At 27.9% G+C, this 18,697-nt stretch overlaps 2 protein-coding genes and 1 pseudogene across 3 annotated transcripts; all 3 read left to right on the top strand.

Annotated features, from left to right (window-relative positions):
- The first annotated feature begins 4,434 nt into the window (after nucleotides 1–4,434).
- On the top strand, nucleotides 4,435–9,945 carry LOC101259966 (delta(12)-fatty-acid desaturase). 2 transcript variants are annotated; one of them, XM_004228617.5, is made up of 2 exons: nucleotides 4,435–4,647; nucleotides 8,493–9,945. In XM_004228617.5, exon 2 carries the CDS (start codon nucleotides 8,523–8,525, stop codon nucleotides 9,672–9,674), a length of 1,152 nt encoding a protein of 383 aa, XP_004228665.1. In that variant the 5' UTR covers nucleotides 4,435–4,647; nucleotides 8,493–8,522; the 3' UTR covers nucleotides 9,675–9,945. The 2 variants fall into 2 exon arrangements, with proteins under 2 accessions (XP_004228665.1, XP_004228667.1); XM_004228619.5 differs by lacking the exon at nucleotides 4,435–4,647 and adding an exon at nucleotides 8,295–8,404.
- Nucleotides 9,946–12,081: 2,136 nt separating this feature from the next.
- LOC101253521 (uncharacterized) lies at nucleotides 12,082–12,813 on the top strand (annotated as a pseudogene).
- A 4,393-nt stretch (nucleotides 12,814–17,206) lies between these two features.
- LOC104646371 (uncharacterized) lies at nucleotides 17,207–18,209 on the top strand. Its single transcript, XM_010319688.4, has 2 exons — nucleotides 17,207–17,894; nucleotides 18,000–18,209. The coding sequence occupies exons 1-2, from the start codon at nucleotides 17,346–17,348 to the stop codon at nucleotides 18,030–18,032; spliced, it is 582 nt and encodes a 193-aa protein (XP_010317990.1). The 5' UTR covers nucleotides 17,207–17,345; the 3' UTR covers nucleotides 18,033–18,209.
- Nucleotides 18,210–18,697: the final 488 nt, after the last annotated feature.

Here is an 18,697-nt window from a genome sequence, read left to right as displayed (position 1 = left end):
GGATTTTGAAGACACTGTATGTTTTATTTTTATGTTATATGTATATGTATAAAATGTACAATGATGCATTATATAGTAGGAGATGTGAGTCGAGAAGTAATTTTCATGATTTTTCGTAATAATATTGGGTGTTTTTAATATTAATATTATAAGTTATTTTTTTTATTAAATTAGGTTGCAATCAAAAATTAGTTATCGTACTTTTTTTTTTGAAAAAAATATGTTTTACTATTAGTCGTCACCAAAAATCACTCATTAGTAGCAATATTTTGAAATTTTGTGGCAACTTTGTCGCCAATAAAGATCAAGTTCTTTTGTAGCGAGTATTAGTTGACGACGCTGAGGTGAACGGATTAATTCCATGTGACATGTCACGTCACTAAAAAATTGGAATTTTAACTCTTGAGGGTATTTGTGATCTCCTAGGATAAAATTAGGGGTTTTTTTGGTCCCAAAATATATTGAAGGGTATAAAAAATCTATTTCGCATAAATTAAAGATAATTTTGATCTTTTTTCGAATAAAATAAAAAGTTAAAAAAAACGTGCATAATAATGAAATGATACTGTGACCTAGAGGATCTAATTTGTTCATTTACTAGGCAATTAATATTGTTCATCAAATCCAAACTAAAGTCAACTTTTTGAAATGTGAACCAAATAGGTGGAAAATAGCAATAAATTTGGTAGACAGACCCTCGTAAATTATATATGTATTAATTGTATAAATTTTAAATTTTGTCATTAGAGGCTTGTATGGAAAAATTAAGAATGCACCACTCATACGTGGTGTTCGAAATTTATATATTGGCGGAATTCATCGATAGTCTCTTCCTTAAAGTTGATATAAATTTTTATTTAAATTTTTTAAATAGACTTTATTCGTTTTAAACACCTCAAGCAAGGATTTGATGTATAATTTTGACACATTGTCGTTAATCAGTTGAAATTACAAAATCTGTGTTATACACTTGCGGATGACATGCCATGATGACTAATTAAAAGTTGAATAATAATTTTAAAATAAATTATTAAATATGATTTTGAGAACCATATGACATTTCTTCTTTTATTTTTTTGGAAAAAAAATGTGTGTTTTGTTCTAAATTTATTTTTTCAAAATTAGTGTGATGATTTTTTTATAATTTTGTTCTTATAATTGTTTTTGAATTAGTGCGATAATTTTTTATCATGATTTTACATTGTGGAAGGTAGAATAAGTGGTAAGGACAAAGAGTGAATAAGAAGAAGGAATAAAAATTAAAAAATTCAAAAAATAAACTCCTCACGCACTCAGAATGTGTGCAACACACACAATATGTCAAGTCAGTAAAAAATATCATACTGACATAACCGAACATGACATGAGGTGTTTAAAATGAACAAAGTCTAGGTAAAATGTTTTAGTGAAAATTTGTATCAACTTTAGGTGAGCTGATGGATTATCAGTTTATATTTTTGTCAATTTTTTAATTGACACACATACTAATAAATCAATAATATATCTTTTTTAAAGGAATTAATTGAGAATATAATATATAAAAACATGTTTTTTCTTAATTTATCAAAATGGACAAATAATTATGAACATCTAAAAAAAATATGGACAAAATAATTAGAAACAGACGGAGTGCTAATCATACAAACATTTATAAAAGTTTTTTTGATAATATAGTGTGATGGTCAATGCAATATCCATTAGTATGTGATTTATTAGAGTAAAATTAGCTATTAATTAAAATACATAACATGCATATATTGACTTAATGTAAACACTCTATACAGATAAATTTTATTCCTCAAGATAATATACCGTATTATAATTTATAGCCTTTGTCATTATTTTTGTCTTTCCTCTGAGATTGAATATCGAGTAAACCCTCCATTATTAGGCTTTTATTTTTATTTTGAATATTTAATAATAAGGATATAATAAGCATAAATGAGTAGCGCTTTCTCTTATTATTTTTGTTTGTCAACTTTATTCGAAAATAAATATCTATTTTTATTTATCTAATTTAAAAATTTTAAAAATAATTTATCAACTTATATCTATTACATCCTTTTGTTATTATTTTCAATTTATTATGTCAGGTGACTTATTATTATAAATAAAGATGAGATAGAAAGATTATAATTTTATAGTAATAGCTCTATATTTTATTTGCGAGCAAAACATGCATTCAGTTTTTTTTTTATATATTGCTATTTCTTAATTCTTTCGATAGAAGTAGCTCCTTTCGAAATTCGATACTCTCGTAGTCCAGAATTATTTGTCATATTACGCTTTTCGAAAGTCAATTTGATTAATTTTTAAAGTTAAATTAGATCATATTAATTCGATATTTTTTAAAAAAAGACTAGATATTCTAAAACTATATGAAAAGTACTATAAATTGCAATTTTTTACATATTAATATGATGAAAAATTGTATATTAAAATGTTAGTTAAAATTTTATAATTTAACTCTAAAAATAAAAATTATGAGAAACAATTTCAGAGAAAGTATAATAATAGTCGGCTAATTAAGGATTTTTTCTTAAAAAACCATTTATGTCAAATTAGATATGAATAAATAAATATAAACGAAAAAGAGTTTTATATATGTCTTCCCTCATCATCATAATATAATTTAATTTTCCATTTTCAACATATAAGAAAAGGACAAATATCTACTAAAACATTAAATAAATAAAGTATTTGAGATAAGAGGAATCAAACAAACTACCAAAGTAGACAAATGTTGTAAATAAATGATAAAATAATACCACTAAAATTTTCAATCATTTCTTTTAAATAAGTTTGGAGGTGATAAAACCAAAGAGAAAATATTTGTTATGGACAAAATATTCTAAATAATATTCAAACTATTTTCTAGTGCTTCACAAATTACAAGACACTCAAATGAAACACTTTCTTTTGCCACTTTGTCATTTTCACCTCATCAAGATTTGGTTTTTTCTTTAGTCACATGCAAACTTCAACTCATACACTACCTACTCTTGTCTACATTAACATTTGAATTTGTTTCATTTGGAGTCGGATAGTTGTTTGATAGCTGGATAAGAAAAAAATATTAATATATAATTTTTATATAATTTATATAATATTTAATAGATAGATAAAAATAAATAAATTATTTATATATATAATTAATATGATATTTGATTGGTATTCTGTTCGTCTTAATATTTTATATTGATCGATCATTTTGCTTAATGCTTAAGAAATCATAAGCAATAAGATAATTTTATTAATTCAATTTTTTATAAATTTTCTTGGAAACTTTACAACAATGGTGAATACTTTAAATAAAAAATAATTGCAAGGGTAGTATAAAAAATAATAATTGATGTTTTATTTATTTAGTAAGGTGGAAATTAATATGAAATGTATTAAATGCTATTTATATGCTATTCATTTACACGCTATTTTGTAATTTTCATGTCTATGACCTCGACTTTTGAATCGTGATAGTAAGAGAGACATTCGTATCACTTTCATCGTATCACATCCTTCCCAACCTAACTTACAATAACCATTTAAATATTTCCTCCGTCCAATAATAGTTGTTCACTATATGAAAAATAATTGTCCGACAATATTTGTTCATTTTAGAAAATCAAGGGCTAATGTACCTTTTATGTCTATTTTATCCTTGTTAATAAATATTGTTTTTATCATCTAACACATTTTTCAAATCATTAAATTAAATAAAGTTAAAAGATAATATAATAATGGAAAAATTCTTTTGGCTAGAAATTTGACCAGAATGGTAAAATAATATATTTCGCTAATATGTTATTTTATCTTTTTGAACATTTACCCTTTCAATTTTAATACGTTTTGATTAAAAAATAAAAAATAAATCAATTTATTTTATAATAAAAAGAATATTATAGAATTTTTTAATTTTTTTAATTAAATTTCTGGCTATTTAGCATTACCCTATGATAATTTCATCCGTATTATATATTATTTCTTAAAAAGTGTTCTAAGTCAATAATAACAACTAAAAATATTATTAATAAGACAAAAACAATATAATACATCTTTAATTAAATTATTATTAAATAATATATCAGATCAATAAAAACCAATTAAAACATATCATATAATTTTATTATTTTTTCTACACCATCCTTAAAACTAATTTGGTACTAGAAATAACATATAACTAATCTCATAACCAGTTTGTTACAAGATGTAACACATAACTAATTTCAAAATTAGTTTAAAAATATATTTATTTTATTTATAAAATAATTTATTCTAAGATAATTAATTTTATATTATTATTTGGAATGTGGAGGGAAAGATATTTTTATTTTTTTATTTAAAAAACCAAGATTTTTTTTTGAATGACGTGTTGAACAACCAATAAGGTAATGACACGTAACCATCTTAATTGCTTGTTACGTTTAAAGCATGCATGTGATTTGTATTAATAATAATTAAAAAAAAAAAGTGCCTTAGCCTCCCTATAAATATAAGACCAAACATTATATTTTATTTTATCAAAAAATCAAATTTTCTTTTTCATAATAAAATTAAAATATTCTCTCTCTTTTTTTTTTTCATAGAGAAACAGAGAGAGAGAGTGTGTGGGGTGAAAGGAGGAAGAAGGGTGCTTTTGCTTTTCTCGAGGTAATTTTTTTTTTTGTGATTTGAAGAATTTTTTTTTTTGATTTATGATGCTTGATTTAATATGGGTTTTTTTTATTTATTGATTTTATATGTGTTTATGATGGAAAAATCACTTTTTTTTTTTTTATAGATTTTGTTTATTTACATTTAGAAATAATTGATCTGATAAAGCTTCAAAGTGTTTGATTCGATGTGGGGTTTTTTTTTTTTTTATGAAATCCGCAGCCGCTGATTTTTGGGTAGTGTTTATGGATAAAAAAAATCAGTTTTTTTTTTGTTGATTTGAAATGGGTTTCTTATGGATGTGTTGTTTTGATTGATTTTTGTATGTTTTTGATGGAAAAGATCAGTTTTTTTAGCTAGATTCAAAGTGGGTTTTTATGGGATGAATTTTTTTGGTTGATTTTTTGTGTTGTTTATGGTGGAAAGAATTGATTTTTTAGCTCTAAGTATTGCTGTTTATGTATTTGCATTAATGTTATTAAGATTTATTTATAAAAATTGATTTTGATGGAATAATAAGTTGCATTCACAGGGTTGAGTTAGCAAGAATGAATTCGACGGAAAATTATATTATTTACACCTGGTTAAAAAAAGGTTGTTCATGTGTTTTATTTTTTTTATTTTGAACTTTTTTTTAATGAAAATTCTAATTCCGTTACGAATTTGATTGTTGTTTATATCGCCCAGATCTGTAAAAAAAAAAAGGGTAAAGCATCTTTAAATTTTGATTTTATTGTCCTTCTGTTTGATTCTATGCATGCATGAGGCCACTTGTGGTTTTTATTTTTTTGGGTGATTGGTATTTATTTTTGTATGATTGATAAAGTACAATTTTTTCTCTAATGTTGGGTATTTTTTTTTCTCAATTTGAAAAGTTTTATTAGGGGTAGAAAGATGAAAGTTGAAATCAATTGTGGTGGCTACTATAGTCCAAATCTACATTATTATATATATATATTGAAATAAATGTAAAAAGAATTGACTTTTTTATGATGTGTTTGCTTAGAAAAAGAAAAGATTTCATTTTCTTTAAATCATTTAATTTGGATTTGCTTTGCTTTTTTGAAATCTTTATGTTGGTTGGTGTGATTTTGACACCTTTTTTTTAAAAAAAAAATCTAAAATGGAAAAAAGGTGATTGAAGAGTTGAAAACAAAAAAACACATTTCGATTCACAAAACATTTTGTGTTAGCAATGTTCAAAAGAGGGTCATATCTAAAGGGGTATGACGTAGATAGTTTGCTCTAATGTAAGCATTAGTAGTTGTTTCCATGGCTCGAACTTGTGATATATATAATTCACATGGGAAGACAACTTAATAGTTGGTCATATTTGGTTAGATTCAATGTACCCCCTTTTATGAAATTATTTGTTACTTTAGGATGGGGACATATGAATTGTTGAAAGTACATAGGAATTATTAGTGTGTTGCTCCTTTGAGTGGTCAAAATTTACTATAGTGGTCCTATAGTTTGAATGGTTCCTTCAACGGGGTCGGATTAGCTTGTGTGTATCTCGACTGATATGACAACGGTTTACCAACATAGCCGGGTGATTTCGCCCACGACCCACCAAGCCTTGTCCATATAGGAAAAAAACTCCTCTAGCACCAACACATAACGGGTAATTCCTTTCACCAAAACTTAGGTGTATGCGATGAAATCACATACCTCACCGTCCCAACTTATGTGATACTCTTTTCTTATTTTTGTATTAAGTAATAATTTGACTTTAAAAGGGTTCATTAGTGACTTATTTAAACAAGTTTCAAATATGTTTCTTTCTAAAACTTTGTGCTCAGTCAAACAATTTAACTTTAAAATGGTTATTTTATCTGCACAAATAGTTATGACATGTTTAGATTACAAGTTTCGGGAAGTCTAATGTTCTTTCTTAAACTCCGTGCATAGACATGTTTAGATTACAAGTTTCGGGAAGTCTAATGTTCTTTCTTAAACTCCGTGCATAGATTGAGACAGTGGGAGCAAGTATTTTCTCTTGGCTAGGATTTGTGATGTATAATTGAAGTCCTTCCTTTAAAAAGAAGGAATTTTGGGCTATGTTATTTTTGTACTTTGTGAAATCTTGTTTGATTAATTCTTTTTCTACTTACCACCAACAAAAGATTTTTCATTCTCTCTCTTCTTTTATGTAAATATCCAAGTGGACCACTATAAAAATTAAATTGCTGTAGTTTTGGTGGAAATTTAATTTAATTTTGCTGTCTAATTGGTTGTTTGTTGATGTTATTAAAACTAATTTTCCTTGTATAATGAATCAATGAATATATGAGGGTCTAATGATCATAGCATATAGCTACTTTAAGTAACCTTCATTGTTGATGAGTTGAATTATATATTTTTTTTGATTAGTTTCATAAATGTTGTACTTTGTTGAATTTGAAGGATCTAGAAATAGTACAATAACGTGTCGAAATGAAAGTTACATATATAAAAACACTAGACGATTTCTTTTCATCTGTTCTATCCTATTCTAAGTCAACTCTAATATTATTTTTTGTAACTTGATCAAGATGTTAGTTGCAAGTTAACTCTAATATTAATTATTGTTGCTTGATCAAGATGTTAATTGTGTGAAGTATGTTATTTGACTAATTATTTGTCTACAGCTAGTGAGAAAACATTATTTTTTGGTATAATGGATCAGTAAGAAGATTTTATTTTGTAGGGGCCTAATAGTTTGGTGAGATGTCCATTGAGCTATTTATTTATGCATTTGAGAAATGTTTTTGTGAAGTTACTCTTATTATGCAATAAACTTCATGTTCAATTATTTAGCTGTGAAAACTGGCCTAATATACTTGAGGCGTTAGGTGCAATCTACTTCCTGTTGACGTGACGAAAACTTAATGATTGATGCCAGCTTTCTTTTTGCACATACATAGATTAGGTTCGCGCGTGTGTGTGTGTATGTGAAAGGATTTCAATTCGTTCACGCTTTCTCCCTATTCGATAGAGTTGGAGTGGGAGGTGAGACTGAGGGTTTTAAATTATTACTCGTCTCTTTTATGTATCTGTTTTCAACATATAGTCAAGACACTGTATATGATTTGAAATTTAATTTAGAAATTTCACTTCTTCTAAGCTATAGTAACTGACTTTTCATGCAATTATAATCATATCATTGTTCATTCATGGAAATTAGTGGTTATAGCTAATGTTTTTTGCATTATACTAACCAGAGGCTAGAAAAAATATATAAGTTGGTGAGGTCTTAGCCTTGGTGACTTTTTTCCATCTATCCTAGCTTATGTTGCTGGTGGGGAGGTGACAAGTATTTCGTAGAATCAGTTGAGGAGTGCGAATGCTGACCTGATCAGCACGGATATAGAATAATAATCATAAGTTGTACCGACAAACAATGGCAGGGAAGCTGTTGGTGAGAAATGGTGAAAACAACTAATGCTGAAGGAATATATTGCAAGTTTTGGACTTTAATTATCATGACAGTGACTTGATATGTCTATTTATTAGTATTATTATTATGGGCTGAAAGTGTTTGTTGCTTGCATACTGTGTGGTCCAATGTGCATGATGTGGCCTACCATGTTTCTTGCATTTCTGGCCTCAATTTTTTGTTTTGGAATTTTATGTGGACCGCGTCGCTATGGTCCTCATGTTTCTGTCAGTAGATTGAATTGTTGATTTGATATAATTTCCCTGCCAATGATGGTTTGATCTCTAAATCAAGACCTTACATGAAAGGTAGATTAGGGGGGTCACACCTTGTTTGGTCAGTGACAGGCTAGATTAGAAAATAGTAACTCAATTCTTTGATGCATTCATTTGTTTAGGAATAGAGTCTAACATACTGTTTGTAGGTTTGGGATTGAAGAGGCAGCGTAGCGAAAATGGGAGCTGGTGGTCGTATGTCTGCTCCAAATGGCGGGACTGAAGTAAAGAAGAATCCTCTTCAAAAGGTACCAACCTCGAAGCCCCCTTTCACAGTTGGTGATATTAAGAAGGCTATCCCACCTCACTGCTTTCAAAGGTCTCTCATCCGCTCATTTTCATATGTTGTGTATGACCTCATACTCGTATCCATCATGTACTACGTTGCAAACACTTACTTCCACCTCATTCCATCACCATATTGCTACATTGCATGGCCTATTTACTGGATTTGCCAGGGTTGTGTTTGCACTGGAATTTGGGTTAATGCCCACGAATGTGGCCATCACGCCTTCAGTGATTACCAATTGGTTGATGACACCGTAGGACTTATCCTTCACTCTGCTCTATTGGTGCCGTACTTCTCTTGGAAATATAGTCATCGTCGCCACCACTCCAACACTGGCTCCCTCGAGCGTGATGAAGTCTTTGTGCCTAAGTCTAAATCCCAGCTCGGATGGTATTCCAAGTACTTGAACAATCCACTAGGCAGAGTTATCACACTCACAGTCACCCTCACTCTTGGTTGGCCGTTGTACTTGGCATTCAATGTATCTGGCAGACCTTATGACCGATTTGCATGTCACTATGACCCTTATGGCCCAATCTACAACAACCGCGAGAGGCTACAGATCTTCCTTTCTGATGCTGGAGTTCTCGGAGCTTGTTATCTGTTATACCGTGTTGCCTTAGTGAAAGGTCTAGCTTGGCTAGTGTGCATCTACGGTGTGCCCCTTCTAGTCGTGAACGGCTTCCTTGTCCTGATCACCTACTTGCAGCACACTCACCCATCACTGCCTCACTACGACTCAACCGAGTGGGATTGGCTTAGGGGAGCTTTGGCAACCTGTGACAGAGACTATGGTGTTCTAAACAAGGTCTTCCACAACATCACCGACACTCACGTGGTGCACCATCTGTTCTCAGCCATGCCACACTACAACGCGATGGAGGCAACCAAAGCAGTCAAGCCACTACTCGGAGACTACTACCAATTCGATGGTACCCCCATTTTCAAGGCAATGTGGAGGGAAGCTAAAGAGTGTCTCTACGTCGAGAAAGACGAATCATCTCAAGGCAAAGGTGTCTTCTGGTACAAAAACAAGCTCTGAGAACACTAGAACAGAAACTCAGCTTGCTTTGTATTGGTCTTTTGGTACTGTTTGGTCTCTCTGTGTCTTAAGTATTTTGGATTTAAGTTAATTTAGCTAATGTGTTGTCTTTGCTAGTGAGGGGAGGTTTATGTTTGATGAATTTTTTTTGATAAATCAAAGGACAAAAAATTTAGAAAAATGTAAAGAGGATCAAAATGCATCCTCCACCTCCTCCTAGTATGTAATAAACTACCAGTTTTAATATAAATGGTTGTGTTTGTGTCTACAATTGGATTAGAAGCATTCTTTCGATTGCACAAAGTATTTCGTGTTAGAGGATGGATTGCATTCACTATCAAAATTATAAAACTTAGTAATCACACTGACTACTTTGTTTGGGTGTGGATCGGGAAAAAGATATTGGCGAAAAAGTAATGGAGGATCCATTTTACCCTTAGTAATAGTTGTTCTTGAAGACCATATAATCACCTCAATTATGGCATATAAATATGTACGTTTTTTTAACCCCTGCCCAGAAGCTCACCTTTTTGATCTCTTGGTGACTCGAACTCTTAATCTTAAAGTTGAAACTGAAGAGTGCCTAACATCCGAGCAACTCGAGATTATGTCATAAGACACACAAATATTTTCTTAAAGGACATGTAACGATAAACACGATAATTATTTTGAGACGGAGTAAATACTAATGACTATGGAGAACAAGGACATTTTGGTCTTTTTTATTAATAGGGATATTTATGTCTTTGCACAAAATATAAACTTCTAGAAATTGATTCAATTCAAATGTCTGATTGGCCTATTGGGCTTAGTGTCAGAGTTTATTGGGTTACTATATCATGCTTGGGGTTTTATGCGAACTAAATAGATTTAGACAATTTTGGAATTATTTTGTCACGATTCAAAACGAGTTCGAATGACAGTCACACTTAACCTCCTGAGTGGGCAAATCAACGAATTCAACCCTAACTTATATTAAGCTTACGAAAAACAACCACAATACGGAAACACAAAACTTATTAATGTGAAACAAAATTCACTCGAGTCTGTTGCATATTATTCCAAAACCAAAAAAGTCATCTCATTAAAGACATATACAAGTATCAAAAACACCATAAATAAATAAATAAATAAATTAATTTATATCAAAAAACTGAAAACATCATAATATGATCGAGAGAATCCAACACGAACTCGAACGAATAACACATTCAAAGCCATAACTATAGAGTATATACTCTTGCAAATTTAGCTACCTTAAGTGAAGTAGCCTTTATTCAACTCATATTACATATTTCACTTTTTGCATCTAAGAAAATAATTTATTTAACATTATTTCACTTATATCTAGGAAAAAACATTATTATTTCATTCTAATATTACAAATTACTCAACAAATTATGGAGTTTGATGTGACATTGTTGAATAAAAATATTATAACTATAGATCCAAATCATGTGGGGATTATGTTACTAATTAAATATTAATGAATGATGATTCTAAAGAAATATCAAAATTACCTTTATTTCTTTTTAATATAGTAAGCCACTTGAATGTCATAAAGTTACTTGAGTCATGTGATAAAGTTTCTTATTCTTCCATTCAAACTCACTTTTTACCTTTTTTTTTTAATCGTGGTCTTTGACGTTTGATATTTATAATGAAAATTCGATAAAATTTAAAGTTATGGTAGGAAATTTTGTATTAGAGATAAGATACTTCCTAATAAAAATGATTTTATACTGTTAAAAATAAATAAGTATTTATCACTCCACTATAATTCTTATTGATCACTTTCTACCTATTTATTTTTTCTTGACGTGTTTAAATTTATTTTTTCGTATTTAATTTTAGAATTTTTAAAAATATTCTGTTTAGTTTGTTATTTGGTGTTCGATACTGTATTAAAATTTAATTAATTTAAATTCATCTGTTACATACCTAGTTTCTAAATATATTTTTTCTAGGGAACTTAAATTCTAGAGATTTTAGTTAAGAATGAAGCTCATTCCTCCACAATTCACGTTGATTTGCTGAGATATTTATTCAAAAGATTAATTAACATGAATAATCAATTCCTAAAAAGACATAGCTATTATTTTTAATTGTTACAACAAAATGTTTCTAATAATAAAAAATATATTATACTAAATAATTAACATGAATAATCGATTCCTAAAAAGACATAGCTATTATAGTAAAATTGTTGTGAATAATGGTTCTTATAATTTTAAAATAATATATAAAATATAAGAGTTAGGAATGGATTTAATTAATCAATTTCGAAGAAATAATATTTTATGCACGTGGATCTATATGGCATTGAAATTATGCAAGTGGATCTATTTAATATATATATATATATATATATATATATATATATATATATATATGGTTATTATCTCTTCATAGTATAAACACTTCATTAGTAAAAAAGAAATGGCAATTATGAAGATGCTCATGATGTTAGTGGTGGCTGCAATTTTATTTTGCAGTCACCATCAAGTGATCGTGGCGAAAGAAGTCGCCCTGGTTGATGAGGGAAATGAGTCATCAAGTGATCGTGGCGAAAGAAGTCGCCCTGGTCGATGAGGGAAATGAGTCATTAAGCTCATCCCCATTTGATTTTCTATGTCAATATTTGTCGTGGCCGTATCCTTGGGCCACAACCATGCCCTCCTCCTAGGCCTAGGCCACGACCACGACCACAACCATGCTCACCACCACCTCCACCACCGAGATCGCCACCACCTCCCGCCCCCGCAACGACTTGCTCGGCTAGTGACCAACAACAAGTGAAGACATGCATGTACGAGACAACTTCAATCGATGTGTGTTGTCCCGTATTCAAAAAGATACTTGGAACTAGTTGTCCTTGTCATAAATATGCTGAGGATTTGGACAATCAAATCTTGATCACTCTTGAAGCTTATTGTGATGTTACTACCCCATGCAAGGGTGTACAAGTAAGTCGATCGTCGTCAATCATTTTTATCTGTCGTTTAAGATTTTAATCCACTTTTTTATTTATGAACACATTCCTAATGTTGTATTATGTTAATTAATTTCAGGTGATTAAGCTATCCGATGAGTAAATATGAAGTGTTTAATGGTTAATTATTTCAGATCTTGTTTTAGATTATTTTAATCTCTTTATGTTGAAAAGTCTCTAGCTAATTAATAATTAATAACTATGTAATTACACATCAGCAATTTTATTAGTACTAATAAAGGTGTTTTTATATTGTTATTCATTGTATTGTATTGTGTCGTTACTTAAAATGTATTGTGTTGTATTGTTAAATTTCGTTGTTAAGTAACAATGTAAATCCTCATTTTATGGAACAACTGATTTGGTATGTTCCCATTGTTAATTTCTTTTTTCAATCATATCCTCGCATAATATTTCATAATACTTTTTTACCCTTCACCCTATATTATTTAAATTTAGATAAAAATCCTACCCTAGAATAATTAAGGATATTTGAGTAAATTTATAAATACAACACAATACGATACAATCAAACCAAATGTTATTAAACAACAACAAACAATATAGTCTATCCAAACGTTGTATCTCCATACAATACAAAACAATTGAGTACAATATCACACTTGAAATCGAAATGGTGTAAGAGATGATCATTCGATATCCTATTCCTAAAAGACTAGAAATCCTGCCTTTCGGCATTGCGATAAAGTGTTGACAGAGCAGAGTGAATGACAATCGATTCTCTAATTAATTTTCTCCTTAAGATGGTGTAAGAGATAAAATCAATTGGGCTTCTATTTCATGCTTTGGGCTTTGTGCAAACTAAATAGATTAGACAATTTCGGTTATTGAAAAAATTATTGAAAATACACGTCTTATATTTATTTTATTTATAATATTTCTTTCGAATTCTGAAAACCTCTAAAAAAATTTATTTCTTTAATGTATTCGAACTGTATATTAATGTATTCGAGCTAATATTTAATATATCCAAGCTACGTATTACTGAAAAATCATGTTTGATGTTTTGTAACAAAGTTTAGATATTTTTAAATATTATTATTTCATTCTAATATTAAAAATTAAACTCAACAAATTATGGAGTTTGACGTGACATCGTTGACTAAAAATATGATAATTATAGATCCAAATCATGTGGGGGATATTTGTTAGTAATTAAATATTAACTAATGATGATTCTCAAAAAAAATACTAAATTACCTTTTTTTGTTAGTCATAAAGTCATCCAATCATGTGATTAAGTTTCTTATTCTTCCATTCAAACTCACACTTTACCTATAAAAAATTCCTTCTTTTTTTTTTTTAATGTTTGATGTTTGATTTTCGATATTTTATATAGTATTCGATAAAATTTAAATTCATATTAAGAAATTTATATTTGAGGTAAAGTGTTTTTAACAAAGATGACTCTATACTGTTAAAAATGAAGGAATACTTACTACTTTATGACAATCTTTGTTGATCAGTTTTTACCTGTTTATTTAATTTGTCTGATATGTTTCGAATTTAGTTTTTCATATTTAATTATAGAATTTTTTTGAAATATTTTTTTTTAGTTTGTTATTTGATATTTAATATTGTATTGAAACTTGATTAATTCAGATTCACATATTTCATGACTAAGTTTTTAAATATATTTTTTCCTGAATTTAAATTATGGACATTTATTTAAGAATGAAGCTCATTCCAGCACAACTTACGCTGATTTTTATTGAAATATTTATTCAAAAAAATTAATCTAACTTGATTACTGATTAGATCGATTTATATGTCAGTCAAAGTGGTTTAATTATCTGACTTCTTTTTTTTTATCTTATTCATTAGAGTTTAAATCTCCACCTTATAATATCCTCCTATTTTTTTCTTTCCTTACATTCGATATATACTAATAATAATAATAATAATAATAAAAATCTCAAATATAAAATGCATATCCTAGTTTGGCACCAATCAATTAAAGGTTTCTCTTGGAGAATTTTCATAAATTCTTTTTTACAACCAACAAAATTTATATGTACAATTGAATATTGTGAAGAGTTTAATAATATCTTTGTTGAAAAAGAAAGCCTCAAAAATTAAGAAAATAAGTTTGATGCGAATTTATCAGATCATATTTAAGAATTTCAATATTTGAATCAAGGTTTCAAATAAAATTAAGTGAGTTCTTATAAAAAAAAATGTGAAATCTTATCAAGTAATTTTTATATTATTATGGATCTTACCAATAACTTATGATAGCCTGTCAAATTAAATTTTAATAAAGAAATAATTAATGCGACAGAACGTTATTTCTACTTATCAAAATTATTTCCAAGTAAGTAGTTATGTTATAACTCGATTTTCGACAAAACATCGAAATTATTGTAATATTAATCTTATACATATATTTCTTCTTTTTAAGTTATCACATTTTCATTGATTGACACATTTTACCATCATATTCTTTTTATTATTATTATAGACGTTGCATTACTTTTTTTATTAATTCTCCTTTCACATGTGCTTGATTTTTTTTATTTTTAATTAAGAAAAAAAATAGAATATGCATATCTTTTTTATTATTCTCAAATTCCACTTATAATTATATATATTTTTTAATTTATATGGTACTTTTTGTTTTTTGAGAGTCGATAAATTTAAGTATGACTGAAAATTTACGCGTGTAATCTTTATAATTTTTTGAAATGAAATTTATGTATATATGTAAATTATGTGAAAAGTATAATAAGTCACAATAATTGACAATTCAGAATAATTAAAAGATATATAAAAAAAATTATCGTTAAAAATAGATTTGTCTAAAACACTTGAAATTTAAAAAATGTAACATAAATTAAACACGAACTGATATAATTTTTTTTTTCATATTTCAAGAGTCCAAGTCTTTGTCTACCACGTGAATAAAATGTAAAGTTTTTATAATAATAATATTATTGCACCTAGTGGAAATTGGGAATAACATACATTATTGTCCTTTTATTCTGAACAAATTTGAATTATAATCACGTGGAATATCAATTATTTATTTTCACCACCTACTACAATTTTGCTTCTAATTCCCCACCTACCAAACAAACCTTTGTCTATATCTATATATATATATATATTACAAAGAATTTTTTGAAATACGAGAAGATTGTTTGAGATATGATTTGGATATATTTTATATCAATTTAAAAATAAGTTTGTTAGTTTAAAATTTTAATAATTAAAGATGTTAAAATAAAAAATAGTTTTGCATTAATTTTTTTTTTTAAAGAATTTGACTTTTTTCAACGTGACCTATTATATAAGTCAATTAGAAAATGAAACGAATTTGAAAGATATCAGACTTCTAGTAAGAGTAGGTATATCTTAAATTGCGTAAATTTAATATAGTATGAAAGGATATTTTCTTTGAAAGTATATAATTTGCATTTTATATAGATGTAAACTTAATGAAAGATAAAATACAATGAATTTTTTTTTCATATAAATAGAAATATCTACTTGTTGAAAATATTTTGTTTTATAGATTATATTAAATAAATTTAAAAGAAAAAGTAGATTTAGATATCGGTCCTAATTTATTAGGTTTAAGGCAAAATTATATTATTAATTTATTCTACAATTTCAATTTTAACTTGAAAAAAATAATTAAAGTTTGAAAAACAGACTTAGAAATATTTTTAGTTTTCATTCATAAAATTTCATTATTTTTTCTGTGTATTCCATGGCTATAATCCGTATTTATAGATTAAATTGACTTTAATATTTGACGTTTGTAAAAATAATGTGTCATTTACTACTACTTTTTTAGTAGATTTACCTAATTCTTTGGCTAATTTACTTTTCATTGATGTTTGTACAATTAAATTAATTAATAAAAGTTTTTTTTCCGGAAATTTAACTTGTTTTAATATTATTTATCTGGATAATTTTTAATTGTTACAACAAAATGTTTCTAATATAAAAAATATAGTATACTATATAATATGAAAAATCGATTTCTAAAAAGACGTAACTATTATAGTGAAATGGCTATTATTGTTAAGGTTTTGCCCTGATTTTTTTTTCATATTTGAATTTTAATTTTTACCGAAGGAAAATTATAGCATTATCATAAATACTTTAGTTTTTCTTGAAAGGAAAATATAATCACTTCCATATTTGGTTTATTATTTCATCGGAGAAAAAAGTTAGGAGATTCATATCAACACAAGAATTTCGATAGATATTTAAGATTTTAGTTTATAAAGAGATTTATTATTTAAACAATTTATAATATCTTTTTGTATTAGTTTTCATATAATAATATTATGTTTTTAGTTAAATTTTTGTTATATAATCTGCAATTTGTAAGCTTATGCATTACGCTCTAATCACCCCTTCATAACTGAATACTTATAATTTTAAAAATAATATATGAAATAATTACTTTATTGAAAAAAAATATAAAACATGATCCGTTAGGAATGGATTTAATTAGTCATTATCGAAGAAATAATATTTTATGCAAGTGGGATCTATATGGCATTGAATTATGCAAGTGGATCTATATGAATTTAATTAGTTATTTTTCGAAGAAATAATATCTAAACTAACTCTAATAAATTATTTTTGTATATATATAGATTTTTATTATCTCTTCATAGTAAAAATACTTTATTAGTAAAAAAATGACAATTACGAAGATGCTCATGATGTTAGTGGTGATTGCAACTTTATTTTGCAACCACCACCAAGTGATCGTGGCGAAAAAAGTCGCCCTGGTTGATGAGGGAAGTGAGTCACTAAGCTCATTCCCATTTGATTTTCTATGTCAATATTTGTCGTGGTCGTATCCATGGCCACAATCATGCCATCCTTTCAGACCAAGGCCACGGCCACGACCACGACCGCAACCGCGACCACAACCACGACCACAACCATTCTCACCACCACCTCCACCACGGAGATCACCATCACCTCCACCACCGAGATCGCCACCACCTCCACCACCAAGATTACCACCACCGCCCGCCCCGACAATGACTTGCTCGGCTAGTGACCAACAACAAGTGAAGACATGCATGTACGAGACAACTTCGATCGACGCGTGCCCTATATTCAAAAAGATACTTGGAACTAGTTGTCCTTGCTATAAATATGCTAATGATTTGGACAATCAAATCTTGATCACTCTTGAAGCTTATTGTGATGTTAGTACCCCATGTAAGGGTGTGCAAGTAAGTCGATCGTCGTCAATCATTTTTATTTGTCGTTTAAAATTTTAATTCACTCTTTTATTTATAAATATGTACCTAATGTTGTATTATGCTAATTAATTTCAGGTGATTAAGCTATTCAACGATGAGCAAAGATGAAGTTTGTGATGCTTAATTATTTTGTGTTTAGATTATTTTAATTTCTTTATTATGTTGAAAAGTCTCAAGCTAATTAATAATTAATAACTATGTTATAAGACTTTTAATTCCTAGGGGTACTTTTGTAATTGCGCAAGCAATTTTAGTAGTATTAATAAAGATGTTTTTGTATTGTTATCCATTTGTATTGTATTATATCGTTATCATACTTATAATATTTGTTTTAATTGATATAATGACCTTTTATATTGATAGCAAACACGAAGCAAGAAATTAAAAAAAAAAAATCAAAATTTTTACTATTTTTTTCAAAGCACGTGTATCATGATGCTAAACTAAATTATCAACTACACCTTTACTAAAGCCACACCTACCACAAAATTTTAAAAAAAAAATTAAAAAAATAATAAAAAAAGACTTGATTTTATAGTCTTAGATATATCATATAAAGAGAGTTAAAATTAACGATTTGCGAAAAAATAAAGAGATAATTCTTCTTAAACGGATTAAAAAAAGTAAAATAAATAAATTAAAAGAAAGAGAATATTATATATAGTGTATAGATACTCTTTTTGTCATGTTGCATTATTCGAAAGTCAATTTGATTAATTTTAAAAGTTAAATTATATTACATTAATTCGATATTTTAGACAAAAAATTTAGAT

Source organism: Solanum lycopersicum, chromosome 1 (assembly GCF_036512215.1).
Source record: "Solanum lycopersicum chromosome 1, SLM_r2.1".
Taxonomy (NCBI): Eukaryota; Viridiplantae; Streptophyta; class Magnoliopsida; order Solanales; family Solanaceae; genus Solanum; species Solanum lycopersicum.
This window is presented reverse-complemented; position numbering and strand designations above follow the sequence as displayed.